Below are 24487 nucleotides of genomic sequence, written 5' to 3'. Positions count from 1 at the left end.
AAGGTGGAACTTTTTGGGGTGATGGAAATGTTATATGTTTTGATTGAAAGGGTAGTTACGTGGTTGTATACATTTGCTACAACTCATTGTACACTTAAATCTCTGTGTTTTAGCGTATGTAAATTACACCATAATAAAATGCAAAATAAATGTAATTGACAAATAATAGTTTGAGAAAATATTGTTGTGTGTTGTAAACACAACAGGTAGGCTAATATCTAAAACATACAAATTCCTTTCACAAATTGGTAAGGAAAAGGAAACCCAGAGAGGAAGAGAGTCAAGGATATACAGTGTTGGTTATCATAAGGGATACAATGGCTAATAAGTGTGTGAAATAATATTCATGAATTGCAAATTGTAAATTCAGGGAATTTTAAATTAAAGTAATAGTGAGATGTCACGTCTTACCCTCCAATTGGCAAAATTAGAGAATGCAGTGATTCTTAATGGTGGAATTGGGGAGGAGGTGGAAAGTCTCATGTATCACTTGTTAGAAATGTGAATTATTAGAATAATTTTGGAATGCTGTCTGGTGATATTTTGCTGCCATATCCTGAAGAATATTCCTGTTACTCCTCTGCTCAGACCGCTGCAGGGGCTCCCCATTTCTGTGAATAGAAGCCAAACCCTATTATCTTCAACTCAATCTCCTCTGCGCCTTGCTCTTCTGCTCCATCCATACTGGAAACGAGTAAATGTTCTTAGTAAGGGAATGAATGGCTCAGTAAACAGTGAGATAGTCACACTATGAAATATTATGCAGTTATTAAAGAGTTTACATATAGTTACTTGGAGGCATTTCTGTAGTGTATATTGAGTGAGGAAAGCAATATTCAGACGTTTATTTATATCTTTTTTTTTTTTTTAAAGAAAATGTAACTTATGATTGTATGAGCAGAAAAAGGTATGTAAGGACACGTGCCAGATGTAACCTGGATGCTCAGAGAGGTGAAGATAAGCAGAAAGGACATGGGTTATATTAAAAAGACCCAGCATGCACACGCTTCCTTTGGGGGGGGGGGGAGCAGTAAACAAATGCACGAAAGCCTGCTCTCCAACTGTTGACGGGGCTACTCTCAGGTGGGGAGATAAAGGTGATTTTTAAAACTTTATTCCTTCAAATCTTATCTAAAGTTTTCGCAATAAGCACATTTTTTTAATAAAGAAAAAGCGGCAGTTTTCTTTTTCTTATTTTTGGGTGGAGGGAATACCCACTTTGCTGTTTTTCTGAAATTATTGGGTAACTTTCTGATTACAAATTAGTATTCCACATACTTTTATGCCAGTAAAGGAGTACATATACGTTTGAGTATTAGATTCAGCCGTTGTGGTTAGAGAAAGGAGTATTAGTAACTCTTCTAAAAATTAAGTGGCTTAGGAGTTTATTAAAGTACATAAAATAAAAAACTGCTGCTCTGTGGAGAATGGGCAATAGTGAATTTGGGGCTTTTGGGTGGGCGATGGCACCGTGGGAACGGAGAGGCCAGGAGAGATTGGCGAGACGTTTGGAAGACTGGGTTTGTAGGACTTTGGGTCTGGGCTGTGGGAGGTTAGGAGGAGGGAATCAGAGCTGGTAGTTCTTTGCTGTATGTATTAAAATGTTTTCCCCAATTTTTTTCCCCCCTCTCTCATTTTATTTTAGCCTCTTTTTGATTTATAGAAGTTCTTACATAGTTAAATTTGCCTGTCTGTCCCGTAATAACCTCCAGGTCTCGAATCATGTTAAGGATTTCTCCACCTTGAGATTATAAAAATGACCCCCTGTATTTTCTTCTAGTACTCGTGGTTTCATTTTTTTTCATATTTACATCTTTGATCTTGAATTTATTTATATGCAAAAGAGTGATACGATGATTTACTTATTTCCCAGAGAGTTATCTCAAACTTTTAAGTGTTTTTGACTACAAGCGAGGAAGCCTGTATGACTGTTAAAAGTGAGGAATTATGGGCAAGTCAGGTTCAAATTAGGTGGCTACTTTGCTGTCAGCTTACAAATTCATTTGAAGTCAGTAATGGTTGAATGAGGGTTTTTTCCAGCACCACCAAGCAAGCAACAATTCTGACACTCTACCCAGAGACGGCATCAGATCACACAGTTTCAGGCCTCAGCACTACAAGACTGCCCCTCCACCCCCTTGGACACCAATTGCCAGGTTCAGGTTGTTGCAAGTGATTCTGACCAACCTCTCCTTGATTTCAGTTAATTTGGTAGAGCAGCTTAAAGAACTCAGAGAAGCATGTTATTTACCAGATATCTGTTATAAAAGGAAATAACTCAAACTGCTTGATGGAAGAGATGCATGAAACAAGCTATGCTCTCTGGGTATGGTACTCTCCTCAACCTTCCTGTGTTCACCAGCCTGGAAATCTTGAAAACCTGTCCTTTGGATAATTATGGGGGCTTTATTATATAGGCATGATTGATTGATTCATTGGCCATTGGTGATTCGACACAACCTCCAGCCCTCTGTGCTCTTTGAACTAAGGGAGTGGGACTGAAAGTTCCAACTAATCACATGGGTGGTCTAGGCAACTATCCCCCAACCTTAGCTTTTCCAAAGTCACCTCATTAACATAATAAAAAATACCACTCTCATCACTTGGGAAATTCCAAAGGTTTTAGGAGCTCTGTGCCAGGAATAGGAACATAGACCAAATATATATATCTCATTATAAGTCATGACCACAACTATATTTTGACTATTTTGAAACCTTTAGTGTAATTTGTATTACTGAGATACAGATTAAGGCAAACGTTTTTCTACAAACCTGGGTTGGTTTGTGTCAGGTCAAGTAAGCTAGAGCTGGCTTTTTTTTTTTTAATTTTAAATTTTATTTTTAGAGAGAGAGAAACATTGATGTGTTGCTCCATTTATTGATGTGTCATTGGTTGATTCTTGTATGTGCCCTGACTGAGATCAAACCCACAACCTTGGCGTATGGGGACGACACTCTAACCAACTGAGCTACCCGGCCAGGGCTAGAACTGGCTTTCACTATTGTATTTCATATCTTAAGTTTTTTAGCCCTGGATGGAAATAAGGATACCTGAGTGTAGAGTCCTGTTCTTATATCAAACTCAATTTAGGATGTCGAGCAAAACACTTCTTTTTCTTTTTTAACATCACCCCCTAGGTATAGTGGGGAAGGTAATCCAGTTCTGTTTGCCTTTAGTGTGCTGTGAGGCTGCCCAGTACTAGGTGACCCCAAGGGGAGTCAGTCTGAGGTCCGCTATACTGGTGCTGCGTTCCTTTCTTCCTATGAGATAACCCCATAGGGGTTAACTGAGGGTTAGAGAATGAATTAGGAAAAGTAGCAGAGACATGTGCAGTGTGGGTCTTCAGATCCAGGAGTTTTCCTTTGACTAGTTCTCTTGCTGTTTACTTAATTCTTCTGTTATGTTGTAGTTCTCTACTTCCATGTGTTTGAATCTGCTGGAGATAACCATCTACTCAAGCTGTCTGATTTTTAAAATTCACTTTTTCTTTATTATTTTTTAAATTACAAAACTAATAAGCTCTAAGTGGAAAGACAATTCAAGTGGCCTAGCCGTATATGAAGTACCTCTACAAGTCCCACTTTCCTTTTCAGAAGAAGTCACTGCTGTGTTCCTCCCAGCCCAGTGTCTCCTTGAGTAAAGAGGCTAAAAGAAGCAATAAAGATGGCTTGTTGCCATGGTTTCTCCTTGGTTCCCTTGTCTCACCATTCCTCCTTGCTGAAGTGGCTCTCAGTCGCTAGGAGAGGAATTTCTGGACCACGGGGTGTGGCAGGCCCAGCTTTACACTCCCACCAAGTGCCTGACAGTTCCAGTTGCCCCACATCCTTGCCAACACTTGACACTTGTAACCATTCTGGTGAGGTATCTTCGTATGGTTTTCATTAGGGTTTTCCTGATGACTACTGATTTGAACACCTCTTATAAATTTATGAGTCATTTAAATATCTTTTTAAAATTCCTAAGTCTCTTGCCTGTTTTTCTATTGGGTTATCTTTTTGTTATTAATTTGTTGGTGTCCTAAATGACTTACCCACACTGTGACTTGCCTTTTACTATCTTAATTGTTTATTTTGATGAACAGAAATTCTTAATTTTAATGTAGTCTAGTGTATTGTGTCTTTCTTTTGTATGTAGCGGCTTTGTGTCATGCTTAAGAAAACTTAGGCCTACACCAGGGCAATGAAGATCCTCTCCTGTGTTTTTTCCCCCAGAGCCCTTACTGTTTTATCTTTCATATTCAGCTCTATAAGCTACCTGGAAACAATTTTTGTATGTGGCATGAGGTATAGGGGTCAGGATTCATTTTTTATTATAAATGGGTAGCCAGTTGATCGTTTACTAAACAACATTCCTTTTCCTTCTATACTGGACAGTCTGTTTTGTCATAAATTAGTGGCCACATATGTTTGGACCTATTTCTAGACTCTCTTTTCTGTCCCCTTAGCCTTTACCTCACTGTTTTCCTTACTGTAGTTTTACAGTAAGTCTTGCTATCTAGTCGTACAAGTCCTCCAAGTTTTCTTTTTCTAGATTAATCTTGACATTTTGCATTTCCACATACATTTTAGAATTAGTCCATCAATTTCCACACATGCACAAGACCTTGGGTTTTTATTGGGATTACAAGGGGAATTTTCTTGTGGAAAGGTGGTAAATTATTACTCAGTTTCTTTAATGAATATGGGCCTTTTCAGATTTTCTTGTCAATCTTAGTAAGTTGTGTTTTTCCTTAAGTTGTTTTTTAATTTGTTCATTTCATCTAAATTTTGGAATACTGGCATAAAATTGTTCATAATAGTATTCTTTGTTTTTTTCCTTTTGGAGATTTGGTTTTTAACGTAGTTGTTAAAGAGTTTGAGTAGGGAAGTAATAAAATGGAATTCATTATGTTTAATTTTGTTGATGGGGAGTGGTTGAGAGTGAGGTTTTCTTGATGTAAGACCCTCGGTGTCCTACCTCCCAGGTGAAACTGGCTGTACCGCTCAGCTTTATGACCCAGCTGGCATCTCTTCACCTTTTCCCTGGTGCTCCAGTGTCATTTGAGCTTCATTTTGTTTATAGATGACTTGATTGCTTTCATTAAAAAGGGACACTTTTTCCATCTTATATATGGAATGAGTGACTGAATCTGAGAGAGGGAGACTACGTGGTTACATACAAATAGTGACTGCTGAAATGGAATTATACTTCTTCATGTGGAGTGTACAGAAGTCCTTCATCGTCATTGAGTCTCCCCTTAGGAATTCCTAGCTTTCTTTTCTCTGTAGTAGTTAGGATAAGGCATTATTATATGATTAAATAATACTAATTGAGATAATACCTTTGACTTTATACCTGAGAAGAAATTTTGTTGAAAGTTATTTTTAACTATTTTGTGGTACTTTTAGGGTTGAAGGATAGTTTGGTCTGGATTTGAACAGGTTTGTGATTAAGACCAGTTCACAATGGAGATGATTTAACAAAACAAATATATTTAGTTTTTTACCTAGTCCTCTGGAGAAATAGTGAAATAAGCCATCCTAAGCCACTGAGTTTCCTGTGGGACTGTGGCATCCAGTCCTTGGTGAGTGGGTGGCACTGCTCTGTGCAGCCCCTCAACTTGTTGCATGGAAGTGCTCTGAACTCAATGTTGTGAGACACCAGTGACACCAGTTTTTATTTCTAATCTGTGTGAACTGATACTTACAAAATCCAATAAAAATGAATTATGAAAATGAAATTTAAAAGGCCCTGCAAACAGATGTCCTAAGTTTTTATTATGAGGTTCAGCAGACATAAAATTATTTTGTTAAATTACTTTAAGCCTGAAAAAATTATTATTCTTAATTTCTGTAGTTATTTCATTGTACCAACTACTAGTTGAGCCAGTACCAACTACTTCCCCGGCCCGCACGGGCCGTGAGCCTCGCTCGTGCACTCTGTGATCCTGCCGAGACCTGCCCCTTGCTTCCGCCTTCCTCTTCCAGAGAATACCTTATTCTTGAATGAGGGTCTTAGTAAAGCCAATTGCCACTTGGGAGGGCTGTCTCCTGAATCACATTTGAACAGTGGCTCAAGTTAAGCATAGGGAAGCCCAATTTAAAATTTAGTTAACATTATAAAAATTGTTATTAAAGATTCAGCTAATCAGTCATTGAATTGCTTAACCAGGCAACAGAACTGGAGCTATATTAGAGAGACTGGGTAAAATTTCTCAGATCAGTTCTTTAAAATCAGTCTCTTACCAAGATACGATGAAATGTTTTCAAGGGCATTGCCAGAAATTCCCAGATAATAGGATTACCTCCAAATAAACATAAAAGCCAGAAAAACAAAAGTGAAGTAGTATCCTGGATGATGAGCTCCAGAAATCATATTGTGCACTCATTGTTGCTAGGGGGTTCCCCAAGCCGTTTTTCCAGACCTTCCAAAGTAGGAGGCTTCCCGGGGACTAGAGGGTCCTTCCTGTTCTCACAGGTGGTAAATTTACTGTAACCATAACCAAAGATGAGTCTGTCTTCAGTTCTTTTCGTGAACAAAGTTGAACTTCATTAAGAAGTTCATTAAGACTACGTTAGTGTCAGCAAAACTTAATTTGGCTTTGAAGCTGAGGTGCTTAGATTGTTGTGTTGGGGATTTAAAATTTAAAATTGCTAGTGGATTTTGTGATTTATTTTTAGTTTAATAATGAACAAGTATAATATTTTTGTTAAAGTTACTTTTTAAACTTGTGCTTAATTTTTTTTTAATCTAAATGATGTTTAATATTGTTTACTTTTCAGGAATTACCCAACTCTGTCTTCCTGGTGATGGAGGTAGGTAGTATACAAGCATGTGTTTATTTCAAATTCCCTTTGATTAATATGCACTTAATTTTTTTTCTTTATTGTTGGAAGTATTACACATGTCCCCCAATATACACTTTAAAATTGAGAGTATATAGTTATTTGAAATTTTGAATTAATAAAGTTGACATTGATTTAGATTCTGCCTTATAAGGAAAATAGTATTAAACATTTTTGATTCTCCTATATTTTTCAGGCTAGATTTACATTACATACAAATGAATTTTTAATTAACTGATAATGGATTGAATTAATCTTGAACTGGTGTCCTTATTTTAATTACTTTTTCTTTTGTATGTCAGTATTGCAATGGTGGAGACCTGGCAGATTATTTGCAAGGTAATCTTTGTGTGTGTCAGTGTTCAATAAAGATAGTCCTGTAATCTTTTTAATTCTGAGAGTTATTTCTGAAATATGCTACTTCTGTTTTCTGCACTTATATAGAAACATTGAATAAATATTTGTGTGCTTGCTTAATTGTGGTGACTGTGCTGACTGTAGTTTGTCGTGATTCGTTTTCGCACTGTGCTGGTGTGTGAGCACTTTCTTTATGTGTGCCTCTCTTCAGCAGTGTTTGGGAGGGGTCCTCTTCCCAAGAGAAGGAATCAAATAAACTTCTCCTCTTCATGGGATTCCCCTGGGCTGCCATCAGTGAACCTTCAGCTCCTTTCATTTCTTCCCCAACAAAAAGAAAATTATAATGGGAGAATGTATCCAAGAATATGTTGATTAATGTGAATGTTCTATGTAACTTAAAAATGTTATAAGGGATTACAAGTAACATTGAGCCCTGGCTGGTGTGCCCAGTGGTTAGAGCATCGGGCCACAAACCAGGGGGTTGCAGGCTCAGTTCCTGGCCCTGGTTGGGATGAGTGCGGGAGGCAACCCATCGATGTGTCTCCCCACCCCAGCCTCCCTTCCCTCCACTCTCTCTAAAATCAATGGAAGAAATAATCTCAGGTGAGGGTTAAAAAAAGTAACATTGAAATTATTTTTGTGGCACAGAGATCAGATCTTAGTATTAGATGGTTTTTGAAATTCTGTATCCAAAATGTGTACATGTTGGATAATAAGCATTCAGGCCAACTTGTGTCTCTCAAAAGTGTTTTTTTAATGATGTTAGAGGAGGTAAGCATATACTCAGTTACCCTTTCAAGATGCAAGGGAAATACACAGAAATACAGTTAGAGGTTCATAACTCAGCCTATAAATAGATCATGACAGTTGATGGTAAAAACACTAAGACATCAATAGATATACCCATAAAGGGTATTGACAGTTTACAAAAGAGAAACAGCATATTAAAGATGTTTGATTTCAGTGAGTAATTAGAGAGTGCAATTAGGAATGAGACCGGCCACCCTAGCCAGTTTTGGCTCAGTGGTTACAGCATCGACTGTGGACTGAAGTGTCGTGGGTTCGGTTCTGGCCAAGGGCATGTACCTGGGTTGCAGGCTCGATCCCTGGCCTGGTCAGGGTGCATGCAGGAGGCAGCCAGTTGATGTGAATGTGTCTCTCTCACATCTATGGTTCCCTCTCTGTCTCTCTCTCCCCCCACCCCCCACTTCCACTCTCTTTGAACAGCAGTGGAAAAAATATCCTCAGGTGAGGATTTAAAGAAAAAAAAAAAGAGAGAGAGGTGCCCCCCCCCCCCCAAAGATTCCCACTCAAGAGCACATACCTGGGTTGCAGGTTCTATCCCCGGCCCGGGTCGGGGAGCATGTGGGAGGCAACCAATTGATATGTTTCTTTCACATGGATGTTTCTCTCCCCACCCCTCCCTCCCTCTCTCTAAAAATCAGTGGAGAAAATATCCTTGGGTGAGAATTAACAACAACAAAATCTTTAGAGTAAAACAACACAAGAAGAAAAAATAAAATATTGGTGAAATTCAAAAGCTGTGTAGAAATAATATAAAGAACACTGCTATCCCCCCAACACACAATTAAAGAAAATAAATTAAAAATATAGTTGAAGTTCTCTAAGTCCTGTAGTTCCATTCCTGCCTTCCCTTTAGAGACAACCATTACCCTGAATTAAGTGTCGTAGGCGGTGGGAGCGGCACTGGGTGTTAGCCTGGTGGGGTCAGACCTGACTTGGATTCAGCAACCTTGCTACTTGAATCCTGGCTAGGAAAGAATTCAGAGCCAAAACTCAAAACTATAAGAGAACATTTATTTATAAAATCACAGAGGTAGGAGAAGTAATTCCTGGAAGAAATGGGCTGAGGAAACAAGTTATAGAAGCTAAGGAAGGAGCTTAGAAGTGAAAAAGGTCAAGGTGACCCACCTGGGGCAGGGGGAGGCAAGGGAGGGCACACTGGGTCCTCCTGGACCCTTCGTCCTAAGGGTTTTAAGGGTGGAGATTTTAGGGGAGGTCCCAGGGGAAGATCTCAATAGAATATTCTGCAGTTCTCCAGGTGTGTCCTTTCAGGGTCCAGGTCTCCACTGATTGGTCAGCGCCAGGGCAGGGGCCATTCATTATCCAGGTCAGCTGTGGCTGGTTTTGTTGCTGTTTTGTGCCTGGAGCTGAAATACAACTGAGGCCTAGATGTTACCTCTAGGGAGGAAAAGTCGGGGGGGGGGGGGGGGGCAAAACCAACTGACCTGTGATATGCTAGGGGAGGAAAGGTCACCCTGGGGGTGAGGCCCCACCCTACAGTTGTCCTTTGCTAGGCATCCAGGGCTTTCCGCCCTGGTGACCTGTACCGGGCCCATCGTCCTTGCTCTGCTCATGTCTGTCTGTCACACTTCACTAGTAGAAAGCAGTGACAGGGACTTTTATTAAGTACTGGTGGAAAGGAGGTGAAGCTAGGAGATGGTCTTAATCTTGAGATCCTTGACGTTCTTAGTGACCTAGATAAAAGCACCTTCCTGCGGGGGTCAGAGTGAGAGGCATTAAGAAAAGTTCTGTTCGTAGCCAGGCCTGCATGGCTCAGCTGTTGAGCATCCATCTAGGACCCAGGAGATCGCAGTTCGATGCCTGGTCAGGGCACATGCTTGGGTTTCGGGCTCGATCCCCAGCCAGGGGATGTGCAGGAGCAGCAGTTCAGTGACTCATCATTGATGTTTCCATCTCTCCTTCTCCCTTCTCAGTGAAATCAATAAAGACATATCTAAAAAAACAAGACAAAAAGTCCTGTCTGCTCATACAGGTGCTGGTGCTGGTGAGCGGATTGACGTTAGCTTCCACAGCAGCTGTGTCTGCTGTGATCCTGGATTGGCTGTTGCAGAGCAGCAGTGAGAGGAGACCCAGAGCCAAGCACTTGCCTGGATGGGCGTCGGCGAGGCCAGCTGGCGTGCAGCAGTTTCACTGCTTACACTACTTAATTGCTGTCTGATTTCAGTCAAGTATCCAACCTCTCCCTGCTCCTTGTCTGCCTTGGTTCGCGGAACTTTCATCACAGTCTTTTCCGTACACCTCTTTGCTGTGAGCTTTTTTCCACAAACGTTTTCACCGAATAACTAATTGGCTGTAGGCAGTTTTTCAATGAAAAAGGTAAAATCAGGACAAATGAAAGGCACCTTAAAAAGGACATAATGAAACATGGAAAATGAATAACACTTGTGAAATATAAGATATTTATACGCATTTAAAATGCGTGCAGATTCATGCCAGTACTGCGCAAATAACTGATTTTATTTGGATTGTAACTAAGCACGTGTCTATTCCATGGGAAATCAACTATGCCCCCAAAGAAGGCCCTCGACCTCTCTCTCCTCCCAATGCACTATATTTCAAAATAAGAAACCGACTCTTGAGGCAAATCATCATCACCTGAAAGAAATGCTAACTATTTTAAGACCCCACCCCATCGACTTGTCACTGTGTAGATCAGTATGAGGACTGGGTAAGGTTTATATACAGATACGACAATGGGAGTAACAGGGAGAACTTCATGGCGTAATGAAGCCAAACAATACCAGCAAGAAACCCAAACTGCCCTTGTTGGTGTGGCTCAGCGGTTAGAGCATCGGCCCTCGGACTGATGGGTCTTGGGTTCGATTCCAGTCAAGGGCATTTACCTGGGTTGTAGGCTTGATCCCCGGGCCCCAGTTGGGGTGTGTGTGGGAGGCAACCAGTCGATGTGTCTCTCTCACATCAATGTTTCTCTCACAGCTCCCCCAAGAGCAATAGAAAAAATATCCTTGGGTGAGGATTGAAAAAACCAAAAACCCAAACTGTCGGTTATTTTATCTTTCTTACAACAAAATTGCCTTACAGCCAATTTTGTGGCAGAAATGCTTGTGACAAATATATACTGCAAAGACGCTGTGGTGAAAATGCCTGCCACAGGCCTTGTAGTTTCAAAACACTTGAAAAGACACATAGCCTGGCCGGCATGGCTCAATGGTTGAGTGTCACCCCACGCACCGGGGGGTCACTGGTTCGATTCCCAGTCAGGGCACATGCCTGGGTTTCAGGCTCCACTAGGGGGCATGCAGGAGGCAGCCGATGGATGATTCTCTTTCATCGACGTTTCTCTCCCTCTCCCTTTCTCTCTCAAAAATATATTTTAAAAAACCCAAAACATAAATTTTGTTTTCAAAAAACTGTCTAGAGCTGTACTGTCCAATATGGTAGCTGCTGACCACATGGGGCTACTGAGCTCTTGAAATGTAGCTGATCTGAATTGAGATGTGCTGTGATGTAAAATACACATTGGATTTTGTACACTTCATAGGAAAAAAAGAATGATTATGCCCCATCAATAAGTTTTATATTGATTACAAGTTCGAATGATACATCCGATGTATTAGGTTAAATGTATACTATTGATATCACTTGTTTATTTTCACTTTAAAAGTGGCCACTAGAAAATTTAAAGTTACATAATCGGCTCACATTATACTTCTGAAGAGCTGGTCTAGAAGATCTGGAACGTCTAAAAAGTCTAGAAGTCTAATATCACAACATGGTTATTTAGTCCTTTGATTTGTTTTGCCTTCTTCATTTGCAAAAGATAGAAAACAAATTGCAAATTTAAAATAAATTTTAAATTAGTAAATTGTAATTTAACATTAATTCTAGCAGACTACATTAAGTGTGGCAGCTTCAGCTGAGCCCGCTCCCTAAGGGCTAACTTGCTCAAGAATTCCTGTGTTTGAAAGAGTTTTGATGCTGGGAATGCCTTTAAAATACAGTTGACCCTTGAATGGTGTGGGTTTGAACTGCACAGGTCCTCATACACGGACTTTTAAGAATATAGCTCGCCCTCTGTATTCCTGGGCTTTGCATATGCAGATTCAAACAGCTGGATCAAAACTGTTTTCTTTGTTTTCAGTTAAAAAAACTTTTTTCCTCTTTTATTTTTAAATTAAAGTTGACATTCAATATTATATTAGTTTCAGGTGTACAGCATAGTGGTTAGATGTATATGTAATTTACGAAGTGATCCCCTGATAAGTCTAGTACCCACCTGGGATCCCACATGTTATTACAATATCATTGACTATGCTCCCCATGCTGTGCTTTACATCCCCGTGACAGTGTTGTAGCTGCCAATTTGTACCTCTCAATCCCTTCACCTTTTTCAGACACCCAAAAGCCCTCCCCTCTGGACACCCTTAGTTTTCTGTATCTAAGTCTTTTTCTGTTTTGTTTATTTTGTTCTTTAGATTCCACATATAAGTGAAATTATATGGTACTTGTCTTTCTCTGTCTGACTTCAGTTAGCATAATACCCTCTAGGTCCATCCAGGCTGTCGCAAAGGGTAAGATTTTGTTTCTTTTTATGGCCAAGTAATATTCCATTGTCTGTATGCACCACCTCTTTTTTATCCAGTTGTCTATTGATGACTGCCAGGTTGCTTTCATATCTTGGCTACTGTAAATAATGCAGTGAACATAGGGGTACATATATCTTTTCAAATTAGTGTTTTGGATTTCTGCAGATAAATACCCAGAAGTGGAATCGTGAGGACCCTCCATACTGTTTTCCACAGCGCTGCACCAGTCTGCATTCCCGCCACATCCTCCCCTTGCCCCACATCCTCCCCTTGCCCCACATCCTCGCCACTGCTTGTCGTTTGTTGATATATTGATGGGAGCCGTTCTGACAGGTGTGAGGTGATACCTCATTGTGGTTATTTTTCATTTCTCTGATCACTACTGAAGTTGAGCATCTTTTCATCTCTGTTAGCCATCTTTTCATATGTCTAATTGGGTTGGGTTTTTTTGGTATTAAGCTGTGTGAGTTTCTTACATATTTGGAGTGTTAATCCCTTACTGGATGTATCATTTGTGAATATTTCTCCCAGTCTGTAGGCTGTCCTTTGTTTGGTTGATGGTTTCCTTTGTTGTAAGAACACTTTTTAGTTTGATGTAGTCCCATTTCTTTATTCCTTCATTTGTTCCCCTTACCTGGAGCTATGTCAGAAAAAAATGTTTAGTAAGGTCAGAGAGTTTACTGCCCATGCTTTCTTCTAGGATTTTATGGTTGGGGTCTTATATTTAGGTCTTTAATCCATTTTGAGTTTGTTCTTGTATGTGGTGTAACAAGGTGGTCTTAGTTTCATTGTTTTAAGGCAGCTCCCTTGCAGATAACTAACTGCTTTTCTCTTGCTGCTTTTAAGTTTCTCTGTCTTTACCCGCTGCCATTGTGATTATGCTGTGTCTTGCTGTGGGCCTCTTTGGGTTCCTCTTGTTTGGGATCCTCTGTACTTCCTGGACTCATGTGTCTGTTTCCTTCGCGGGTTAGGGAAATTTTCAGGCGTTATTTCTTCAGGTAGGTTCCCAGTACCTCTGCTCCTCTGGCGCCCCTGCGATGTGAATGCTGTCACCCTTGATGTGCCCTCAAGGTCCCTTAAAGTGTCCTCAGTTTTTAAAAGTTCCTTATTCTTTTTCCTGCCCTGTCGGGTGTTCTCTGCTGCCTTGTCCTGCATCACTGACTCCGTCCGTCTGGCCGTCCTCTGCCTGCCCCGCTGCTCATTCTTCCCAGCATGCTCTCCATATGGTTATATGCACTCCCGAAAGGCTCTTCCCTGTGGTTTCTGTGTTCTTTCTGATGTTTACCATCTCTTTGTTGAAGTTCTTAACTAAGTTCCAGTGGTTCGAACGCTGTGTGTGGTAGATGCTTGTCTCCCTTTCATTTAGCTCTCTTTCTGGGGATTTCTCCTGAGGTTTCATTGGGGGCCTGTTTCTTTGTCTCCTCATGTTGGCTGCCTCTCTGTTTTTGTTTCTATGTATTGGGTAGATCTGCTACTTCTCCCAGTCATGGCGGGGTGGCCCTATGCAGTAGGTGTCCTGTGGGGCCCAGTGGTGCAGTCTCTCTGATCACCTGACCTGGGTGCTCCAGGCGTGTCCCTTGTGTGGGTCATGTGTGCCCTCCTGTTGTGGTTGAGCCTTGATTGCTCTTGGCCCCTCAGTGGGTGGCATTGGTCCTCAGGCTGACTAACTCTGAGGATTGGCCAAGACCACAGTGTATAAGCTTCTGGGCTAGGGCTGAGCCCACAGAAAGCCGCCCACCTTATCTGGCTCTGGTGCTGCCAACACCACCCTTTGGATGTGCTGCTTGTGCTGCTAATCAGGTGGTGGTCTGTGGTCGTCTGACACAGGCCACCCTGTATGTTGGTTCTGGGGTCTCTTGGGAGGGGTTCCTGTGCAGGCCAAGATCCGCTGCTGCCTGTTACGGGCTGGGGCTACCTAGTAGGGGCTACAAAGCAGTCTGCAGTTGTTAACTGCCTGTGTTGGACCTGGAGGTGCGTGGGAGAGGCCACACTGAGAACCAAGGCCGGCTGCCACCAGTACCAGGCCTGGGGCTGCTTAGCAAAAGACACAGGGCTCACTGAGTCCTGCTGCCACCTGCCGGCTGCCACTGAAAAAGCCTCTGCTGGTACCTGATTTGTGTGAGGCGGGGTGTTGGAGTCACCATGGTAGGGCGAGTGTTGTTTACCAGGCTAATGCAGATTCAGATTTGTCCATGTTGGGGAGGGCTCAGCACAGGAAAGATGGTGCCGCTTGTTGGCTGTGTGGATGGTTCAGCACAGATCATGGTGGCTGTCCCTTCAACCCTTGTAGAGGCCACACAACTCAGTTTTTCCCATATGGCTCTGGGGCCTCCTGAGCTGCTGCCCCTCTGCGAGGACCCAGGGTGAGTGCCCGGGAGCAGGTGAGTCTGTGTCAGGGGCCCTTTAGGAAGACACCTGGGTTTCCAGCAGCCCTCTGTCTCACCCGGATGGATGAAATCCCCGCTGGTTTCCATAGCCAGATGTTGAGGTGGCTCTTCTTCCTGGCAGTGGTGCTCCAGGCTGGGGGCTAGGTGTGGGGCTGGGACCCCTTCTGTAGCTGAGATAGTCATCCTGATTCTCAACAGCCGCTGTGGGTGTGGGACCAGCCCATGTCGCCCCTCCTACCTTGTGGCTTTTTAAAATTTCCTTAGTTATAGGATTTCTGTTCAACTTGTCTTTAGATGATTCTTCAGGTTGGCTGTTCTGTAATTTGGGTGTAATTTTGATGTGGTCATGGGAGGAGGTGAGCACACCGTTTACCTACTTCGCCATCTTGACCGGATCTCTCAAAACAGCATTTCCGATCTGAGGTTGGGAATCCACAGATGCAGGGTGCTGGCGGGGTACATTGTTGTGCATCATTTTATATGAGGAACCTGAGCGTCAATGGATTGTTATTGGCAGGGGTCCTAGAACCATGTCCCTCAGTGATACTGAGAGATAAGTATATTGAGTTTTTAATGTGGGAATTTCAGTTTATGGGATTGTGTTGAGAAGCACACATCCCATATTCATAAAAATATGTGAATTTTTACTACAGTTTGCACCCAAAAACAGCCTAAACTAAAGTAGATCATTAATTTCCCCCAGGGGAACAGTGTTAGAATTTGGATCCTGAATTAAATAATTTTAAATATATTCAATTGGGTGTCATGGGGCAGAGATATAAGTTCTAAGTAGCTACAATAATTTAAAGAAGCAAAATTTTTTCTAAGCTGTAGAATGACAATGTAAATGAGTGAAATGGAAAAAGTCATACTATCTGTTTTGTTGCAACGTGATTTAAGAGAACGTTACAATATAAAGTTTGGTGCTGCTTTGGCCCGTTCATCATCATAGCAAGGGAGTGTCCTGGAAGCAGACACTCTGAATTTAAACAGTGTTCATCTCCAGGGGATGGGCTTATGGGAGATTTTACTTTTTATATGTTTTAGTGTATTTTACTTTTTAAATTTTTTTTTTACAGCGAGCATCAGGAACAGAACTCCAAAGAATTAAAAAACAGGGATAGGTTAAGAGCAGCTCTCACAGGAAAAAGTGTTTCATAATTTTTAAACCAAAGGGATTTATTTTATTTGAAGATGTTAAAGACATAAAGTATCACTTAACATGCTGTTAAAGTGATTTTAAAACCGTAGTATTTGACTCATTCCAAGTGTTACTGTTATTTTTATCTTCTTTGTCTTAATTGCACATGGAAAGGTTATATAGAAAGTATACTGGAGTTGCTGGGACAATTTAGACCGCCATGGATGTTAAATCCCTGATGGAGTTTCAAGGAATTATACTTGTGGCTTTTATTTTTTTATTTTTCTTTCTTTCTTGATTGATTTTAGGGAGAGAGAGGGAGTAAGTGGGGGGAGAGAGAGAGAGGGATCTGACCGGGGATTGACCTGTAACCTTTGCATATCAGGACGACACTCTAACCAACTGAGCTACCCGGCCAGGGCTACTTGTGACTTTTAGATTCATTGTAATAAGTTTATGTTTGTGTGCTGTTTATGTTTGAGTACTTATCTAAACTCTTTATTATTAGATTATTATCCCGTGTGATTGTCACAGCAATCCAGTGTGGTTTGCCTATTTCAGCTTTTTATAGATGAGGGGCGGGGACAGAGGGGTCATCTTCCAGGGTCTCACAGTGAGCAGCAGGTGGAGGAGCAACGATTTGAACAAAGGCACCCTGCCTCCAAACCAAGCTGTTAAGCAGGCATTGCACAGTCCGGCGCACATGTAGAAACACTGTCATTTTACTGGATAATGACTGTTCTCAGAAATAACCTTCCTGCTACCCCCTCATTGTAGTAAAAACAGGTTAACACATTTCTTCCTAAAGGTGTCTTTAGTTATGAAAGATACTGTGGTGGGACAGGAGTTTTGGTCGGGAGGGAGGGAGACTACAGGAGGCAGAGGTGGGAACAGATTCCTGACAAGTCTCTGGTGGTAATGCCCAAGTCTCTCCATTCAAGGATGTTACCTGTTTTTAATGTGCTCATATAATGGTTGGAATTAAATATGGACATTAACCCAGATATTTACTAATATGAAGGGGAACTTATTTTTTGGCTTGTAGAGAGGACTCACATTTGTTGAGCACCTTTTATATTGAGAGAAATGAGAAAGGAAAACAAATGAACACCAGTGAAAACAAAAGATGCAAATGTAAATCAGTTCCTTTTACAACAAATTAATTAAAACTTTTGAGATCCATAGACTTAAATTATCAAAGTAAAAACGGGGGAAATGTGAATCCAGTTTCCTCCATGGTCTTCTTAGCTACTCGCTTCTGTTGATGGCACGTGCTGATGGTGTCTGACTCTGTGCGCTTAAACACTCACGCGACTCCTCTCCTGCCAGCCAAAGGAACTCTCAGTGAAGACACTATCAGAGTGTTTCTGCATCAGATTGCCGCTGCCATGCGAATTCTGCACGGCAAAGGGATCATCCACAGGGACCTCAAACCGCAGAACATCTTGCTGTCCTACGCCAGTCGCAGGAAGTCCGGTGTCAGTGGGATTCGCATCAAAATAGGTAAAAGGCCGTGCATTGTTTCGTGCAAAGAACATTTTCGAGACTTAGTATTTTTAGATATTTTGGTTCAGCCTTGTTAGAATGAGTGATTTTGTTGATGCACTTTGGAAGTTTCTGTTGACTTCAGTGAGGTGTGAGATAGGGGAACTCTCTCCATTCCTGGCAGCACCTGCTGAATTTCGGACAGGGCCAAGGGCTCAGGTGAGGGACTCTAGACATGAGTCCCAGCAAGAAACCCTGCTTCTTCTCAGAGGGAAGCCAAGTATTTCAATTGTTGGCGGCAAAGTCATAACCCAGGTGCTTTACAACTCACAGGTTTTTTAACGTAAGAAATCTAAAAGACTGTTCAGTTCAGCCTTCTTATTTGGTGGGTTTAGTGCTCTTGTATGTCAACATTATTCGAAGCAGTTTGTAGTGCTGGATTTTTAAAAAAACTTTTTTGTAAGAAAAATAATTTCTTATTTTAAGAAATTTCTGATGTTATATTGATTATATCTGATGTCTGCAGGGCAAAAACAGTTCAGATTTTATATGTGGTATTGATGTTCAATGACGGCTATATTAATGAATTGTTTGTTATAATTAGCATTTTCTCTTGCAAAGCTTGGTGCTTTCTCCTTGGTCACAAAGCTCGCAGACACTGGCTTGTACAATTGCTGATGACGACTATTTTGTAACTATGAGCAAAGGTATCATTGTTTTTCTCCTTTTTATTTTGTGAAATAGCGGATTTTGGTTTTGCTCGTTACCTACACAGCAACATGATGGCTGCAACACTGTGCGGGTCCCCGATGTACATGGTGAGTGAGCACCTGCATCCTCATGTGTTTACTGCCATAGTGTGGAATTTAAGCATAACGCTTGTTTCCAAGTAGGATGTCAGTTTATAGAGTCTGAAGTGTTACTTAAGTCACTAACGTTAATTATGTTACTGATAATGCTGTAACGCAGACACCTTTTGCTTTAGCACAGTGGACTGCAAAAGTTAGTCATGTTTGTCCATTGATTTTTACTTTTTTTTAAAAAGTAGTTATTGCCCTGCCCAGTGTGGCTCAGCTGGTCGAGCATCATCCCATGTACCAGAAGGTTGCAGGTTTGATTCCTGGTCAGGGCACATGCCCGGGCTTTGGGCTTGATCCTCAGTAGGGGGTGTGCAGGAGGCAGCTGATTGATGTTTCTCTCTCTTTCTCTCCCTTTCCCTTCCTTTCTCTCTAAAATTAATAAAAACATATTTAAAAATAAATAAATAGTTATTGTGGTAGAAATTTCCTACTAGATTAAATTGAAAATAAAAATTGATGAAGTATGGTCATGCTATACTTGATGTGTAATACTAGGAATACTTATAAAACACCTTTTGGGGACATCTCTTCAGCTCCAGGATACATTTAATTTTTTGCATGTTGTCTCTCTTGATGAGATCCCTACATTGTAAAAGTTTCATCAGTGTCACAATTAAAGCTGAAAAAGTCTTAGCTTTCGCCTGTCTGGTGTGGCTCAATGGTTGAGCATCAACCCATGAACCAGGAGGTCGTGGTTAGATTCTTGGTCAGGGGACATGCCCAGGTTGTGGGCTCAATCCCCAGTTGGGGGCATGCAGGAGGCAGCTGATCAGTGACTCTCTCTTGTCATTGATGTTTCTATCTCTCTCTCTCTCTCTCTCCCCCTTCCTCTTTTTGAAGTCAATAAAAAAAGAATCTTAGCTTTCCTCTTTACCCTTTCATATGCCTATTATCAGGTCTGATGGGGTTAGCCTGTGAAACTTCTGAACTAATGTGAAGTATTAAGCCTAGAAATACCTTAATTCTGGAACTTCAGAATCCTGCAAAGTAAGTGAATGTTTCAATTCTAACTTTAAGATGGGTTTGTTTATTTTCAGTTAGGATTTCGTCTAATCTAGAATGAACTTTGAAATCAAGGGAACTAGTAATCAAAGTTCAAAATAATTTTTACATTAGATTTACTTTTTTGATCATAATTTTACTACTAATATACACATTTTTAAATTTAATATAATTTAAAAATTATTTTGCACTTGAGTATGAAATTAGTCCAGCCTTGGACTCAATAGCTTTAAGGATAGAGTAAGTGCTTGGGCTGATTTTTGTGTGTGTTAATTCTCACCCGAGGATATTTTTTCCATTGATTGTAGAGAGAATGGAAGAGAAGGAGGGAGGGAGGAAGGAAGAGAGAGAAGAAGAGAGAGAGAAACATCGGTGTGAGAAAGACATTGATTGGTTGACTGGTTGCCTCCTGCACTTGCCCCGCCTGGGGCCAGGGATAGAACCTGCAACTCAGGTATGTGCCCTTGACCGGAAATCGAACCCACTACCTTTTGGGTTCCCATTGAGCCACACCAGCCAGGGCCCTTGGGCTGATTTTTAATGGAAATTGACTCTAAGAAATTTACAAGAGACAATAAAAATGTTATGCCTGGAAAATAAAACTTCACTATCTTTAATATATTTCAAATTTCTATTTAATGTTTGTCCTGTCTGATGGTATTTTTAAAAAGCAACATCTAATGAGAGGTGGGAAAATAGCTATAGCAAAGCAACAGAGAAATGACCTTGCTTTTAAGACTGTTTTTATTATTGTTTTGTGGTACAGTTTTTCTGCTATTTTAAAAGCTTTTAAGTGGCAGAAAAAAGGGATAGTATAGCAAACACTTGATACCTACCACCTATGTTTAACAAAGTTAACATTTTGCCATGCTGCCTTGATTTTTTTTTTTTTAGTAAGAAGTAAATTATTTCAGAGACAGTCCAAGTTCTATTGTACCTCTCCCTTTCTCCATTTCCCACTGTTTTACTCTCATACCCCAGAAGTAACCTCTATCCTGTAACTGGTGTGTATATTTCTTTATTATTACTTTAATACTTTTACTGTATTTCATAATAATATATAGAAATGCTTATTTCTACTACTTCTTTTCATGCAACAGTTTTTGAGGTTTACCGGTAAATGTCAATATAACAAAGTTCTGTATTCATTACAGTTTTATTTTGATTAGGGAAATATCACAATGTGTTGTTTTTATTTTAGTAGTTTTGTTAGAAGTGTGATTTTTTTCAGTTAATATATTCATATTAATTATGTAAATAATGTAATACATGTCTCCTGAATCTTCTTACCCTAGGCTCCTGAGGTTATTATGTCTCAACATTACGATGCTAAGGCTGACTTGTGGAGCATAGGAACAGTAATATATCAATGCCTTGTTGGAAAACCACCTTTTCAGGTATCCTGACTTTTTTCTTATGTGCTCAGCTTTGAGATCCTCTCATTTTGCAGTTCCTTTGACTTATTAAATGAATACTTTGAAAGCAGTGGTTTTGGTTCCTTTGTGACTTATTTTGATTTTGTTACAGGCAAAAACTGCTGTAGTGAGTGAGAACATTTTAGCTTTTTCTGTGTTGTCTGCCTTCCCTTTGTAATTGGACTGAGCATGAGCCTGTTATATGTTTCCCAGGGTAGTGAAAACTAGTGAGGGTCAGGACCAGCAATCTAGTGGAAAATGGAAATGAATTGTGAGGTCAGTGCTTCCTGCTTAGCCTAGTTTTGGGGTCCGGGAATCCAAGAAGTGAGAGGGCTAGCCTGGAAATATCACTGGAAACTGCCTTCAGACATCCATTCCTGTCACTGCTGAGTTAGAGAGGGCCAGTTGTTTAGGCTTTATGGAAATTATTTTGGGTCTGTCTCCCTTTCCTCCTTTCCCCTAACATCCTGTCAAAAAAAGCCCTTAGAGTATAATCATGATGACTCCTCTTGAGTTCATATTGCATAATTACAAGAGGTTTTTTTAATCTGAACACTGGATCAAAGTGAACTTATTTGCCTAAGATGGTATTTAAAAAATCGGTGACACAACCCAGCTGGCGTGACTCAGTGGTTGAGCATCGACTTAGGATCCGGGAGATCAAGATTCGATTCCTGGTCAGGGCACATGCCCAGGTTGTGGGCTCGATCCCTAGTCGGGGGCATGCAGGAGGCAGCCGATCAATGTCTCTCTCATCATTGATGTTTCTGTCTCTCTCCCCCTCCCTGAAATCAGTAAAGATATATTTTAAAAAAAAAATCAGTGACACAGCCAGGTTAAGCAGTCAATTTTCAAATCTAGTTTGTCTGTACAGGCAGCTTCAGTAATTCAGCAGCTCTTATTCTGAAGGTGCCGCTTGCTACTGCGGAGAGACTGAAAAGTAGCAGTATGCAGGCACCCAGTTCTCTTCCGTGAATCCCTTGACGGTCTTAAGGTAAAATACACTCTGATTTTGCACAATAAAAGTGTACCTGTTGCTTCTTAAACTCTAGAATAGTGGTTCTTAATCTTTATAAGTTTTAGGCCTCTGAGAGTTTGATCTCAGTGCCCAGATATGCAGAATTTGCATATAATTTCAGAGGTTTTATTAAGTCCCTGGTGGCCATCTGTGGCTCCTTCAGCAATCCATGCTTCCAAGTTCAGAATCTAGGTTCTGTAGCAAGAATATGAGCATCAATCATATGGTCTGGAATTTTTGCTCCTGTTATTTAGTAAATTAAACCTTTTTTCTTTTTTTCAAACAGGCCAATAGTCCTCAAGACTTAAGGATGTTTTATGAAAAACACAGAAGCTTAATGCCTAGGTATGTGTCTTGGTTACACTGAGCTTTGCTCTTTGTGAATACAGTGTTGTTTATTTGACCTCTTTCTGTTTTCTGTATTTCTATTATTGAACCTTTTATCAATGACAGTAATGAGAGAATTCATTAAGACAGGAAATTAGGGTTACTAGCACATTGTAGGTACCTATGTAATGCTGTATCAGTTTTCTTTTTTTTAATATATATATAAATATATATATATATATTTTAAATATACCTTTATTGTTAGAAGTATTACAAATGACCCCTTTTTTCCCCCATTGGTCCCCTCCACCCCACAACCACCCCACCCCCAGGCCTTCCCCATACCAATGTCTGTGTCTATAGGTTATACATATAAGCACATAAGTTTTTTAATTAATCTCACCCTCCCCCGCCCCCAGCCTTCCCCCTGAGATCCCTCAGTCTGTTCTATGCATCTGTGTCTCTGGATCTTTTTTGTTCATCAGTTTATTTTGTTCATTATATTCCATATATAAGTGAGATCATGTGATACTTATCTTTCTGTGACTGGCTTATTTCACTCAGCATAATAATCTACAGGACCATCCATGCTGTTGCAAAGGGTATGAGATCCTTCTTCTTTACAGCTGCATAGTATTCCATGGTGTGAATGTCCCACAGATTTTTTATCCACTCATCTCCTGATGGGCACTTGGGCTGTTTCCAGATCTTAGCTATTGTAAATTGCGCTGCTATGAACATAGGGGTGTATATGTTCTTTCTGATTGGTGTTTTGGGTTTCTTAGGATATATTCCTAGAAGTGGGATCACTGGGTCAAATAGCAGTTCCATATAAATTTTTTGAGGAACCTCCATACACTTTTCCATAGTAGCTGCACCCGTCTGCATTCCCACCAGCAGTGCACTAGGGCTCCCCTTTCCCCACACCCTCGCCAGCACATGTCATTTGTTGATTTGTTGATGGAGCCATTCTGACAGGTGTGAGGTGAGACCTCATTGTGGTTTTAATTTGCATCTCTCTGATGATTAGTGACTTGAGAACATTTTCTCATGTGTCTCTTGGCCATCCGTATGTCCTGTTTGGAGAAGTGTCTATTCAGGTCCTTTGCCCATTTTTTCATTGGATTGTCTGTCTCCCTTTTGTTAAGTTGTATGAGTTCCTTATATATTTTGGATATTAACCCTTTATCAGATGTGTTGTTAGCAAATATGTTCTCCCATACAGTGGGCTCCCTCTTTGTTTTGTTGATGGTTTCTTTTGCTGTGCAGAAGCTTTTAGTTTTGATGTAATCCCATTGGTTTATTTTCTCCTTTGTTTCCCTTGCCCTGGGAGATGTATCAGCAAACATGTTGCTACGAGAGATGTCTGAGATTTTGCTGCCTATGTTTTCTTCTAGGACTTTTATGGTTTCACGTCTTACATTTAAGTCTTTTATCCATTTTGAGTTTATTTTTGTGTATGGTGTAAGTTGGTGGTCTAGTTTCATTTTTTTGCATGTACCTGTCCAATTTTGCCAGCACCACTTATTGAAGAGACTGTCCTTACTCCATTGGATGCTCTTACCACCTTTGTCAAATATTGAGTATAATTCCTTGGGTCTATTTCTGGGTTCTCTGTTCTGTCCACTGATCTATATGTCTGTTTTTGTGCCAGTACCAGGCTGTTTTGATTACAGCGACTTTGTAGTATAACTTGATATCGGGTGTTGTGATCCCTCCAACTTTGATCTTTTTTCTCAAGATGGCTGCAGCTCTTCAGGGTCGTTTTTGGTTCTATATGAATTTTTGAAGTGTTTGTTCTAGATCTGTGAAATATGCTGTTGGTATTTTATTTATTTATTTATTTATTTTTATTATTATTTTAAAATATATCTTTATTGATTTCAGAGAGAGGAAAGGAGAGAAAGAGAGAGAGATAGAAACATCAATGATGAGAGAGTCATTGATCAGCTGCCTCCTGCATGCCCCCTACTGGGGATCGAACCCGAAACCTGGGCATGTGCCCTGACCAGGAATCGAACCCCAATCGCCTGGATCCTAGGTCAATGCTCAACCGCTGAGCCACACCTGGCTGGGCGCTGTTGGTATTTTAATAGGGATTGCATTGAACTTACAGATTGGTTTGGGTAGTATGGACATTTTAATGATGTTAATTCTTCCAATCCATGGACACGGTTTATTCTTCCACTTGTTTATATCTTCCTCTATCTCTTTTTGCAGTGTCCGGTAGTTTTCTGAGTATAGGTCTTATACCTCCTTGGTTAAGATTATTCCTCAGTATCTTAGTTGTTTTTTTTG

General features: G+C 40.6%; 1 protein-coding gene across 1 annotated transcript in view; it reads left to right on the top strand.

Moving 5' to 3' along the window:
- The window catches only part of ULK2 (unc-51 like autophagy activating kinase 2), an 87564-nt gene that overhangs the window by 7093 nt on the left and 55984 nt on the right, over positions 1-24487 (top strand). The window contains exons 4-9 of the mRNA XM_087825799.1: positions 6763-6795; positions 7128-7164; positions 17412-17585; positions 18312-18385; positions 20725-20826; positions 22149-22207. Coding sequence (XP_087681925.1) covers positions 6763-6795; positions 7128-7164; positions 17412-17585; positions 18312-18385; positions 20725-20826; positions 22149-22207 — 479 coding nt within the window. The remainder of the gene's footprint in view (positions 1-6762; positions 6796-7127; positions 7165-17411; positions 17586-18311; positions 18386-20724; positions 20827-22148; positions 22208-24487) is intronic.

The sequence above is a fragment of the Miniopterus natalensis genome, chromosome 17 (assembly GCF_054644295.1).
Source record: "Miniopterus natalensis isolate mMinNat1 chromosome 17, mMinNat1.hap1, whole genome shotgun sequence".
NCBI classification, from domain to species: Eukaryota; Metazoa; Chordata; class Mammalia; order Chiroptera; family Miniopteridae; genus Miniopterus; species Miniopterus natalensis.
This window is presented reverse-complemented; position numbering and strand designations above follow the sequence as displayed.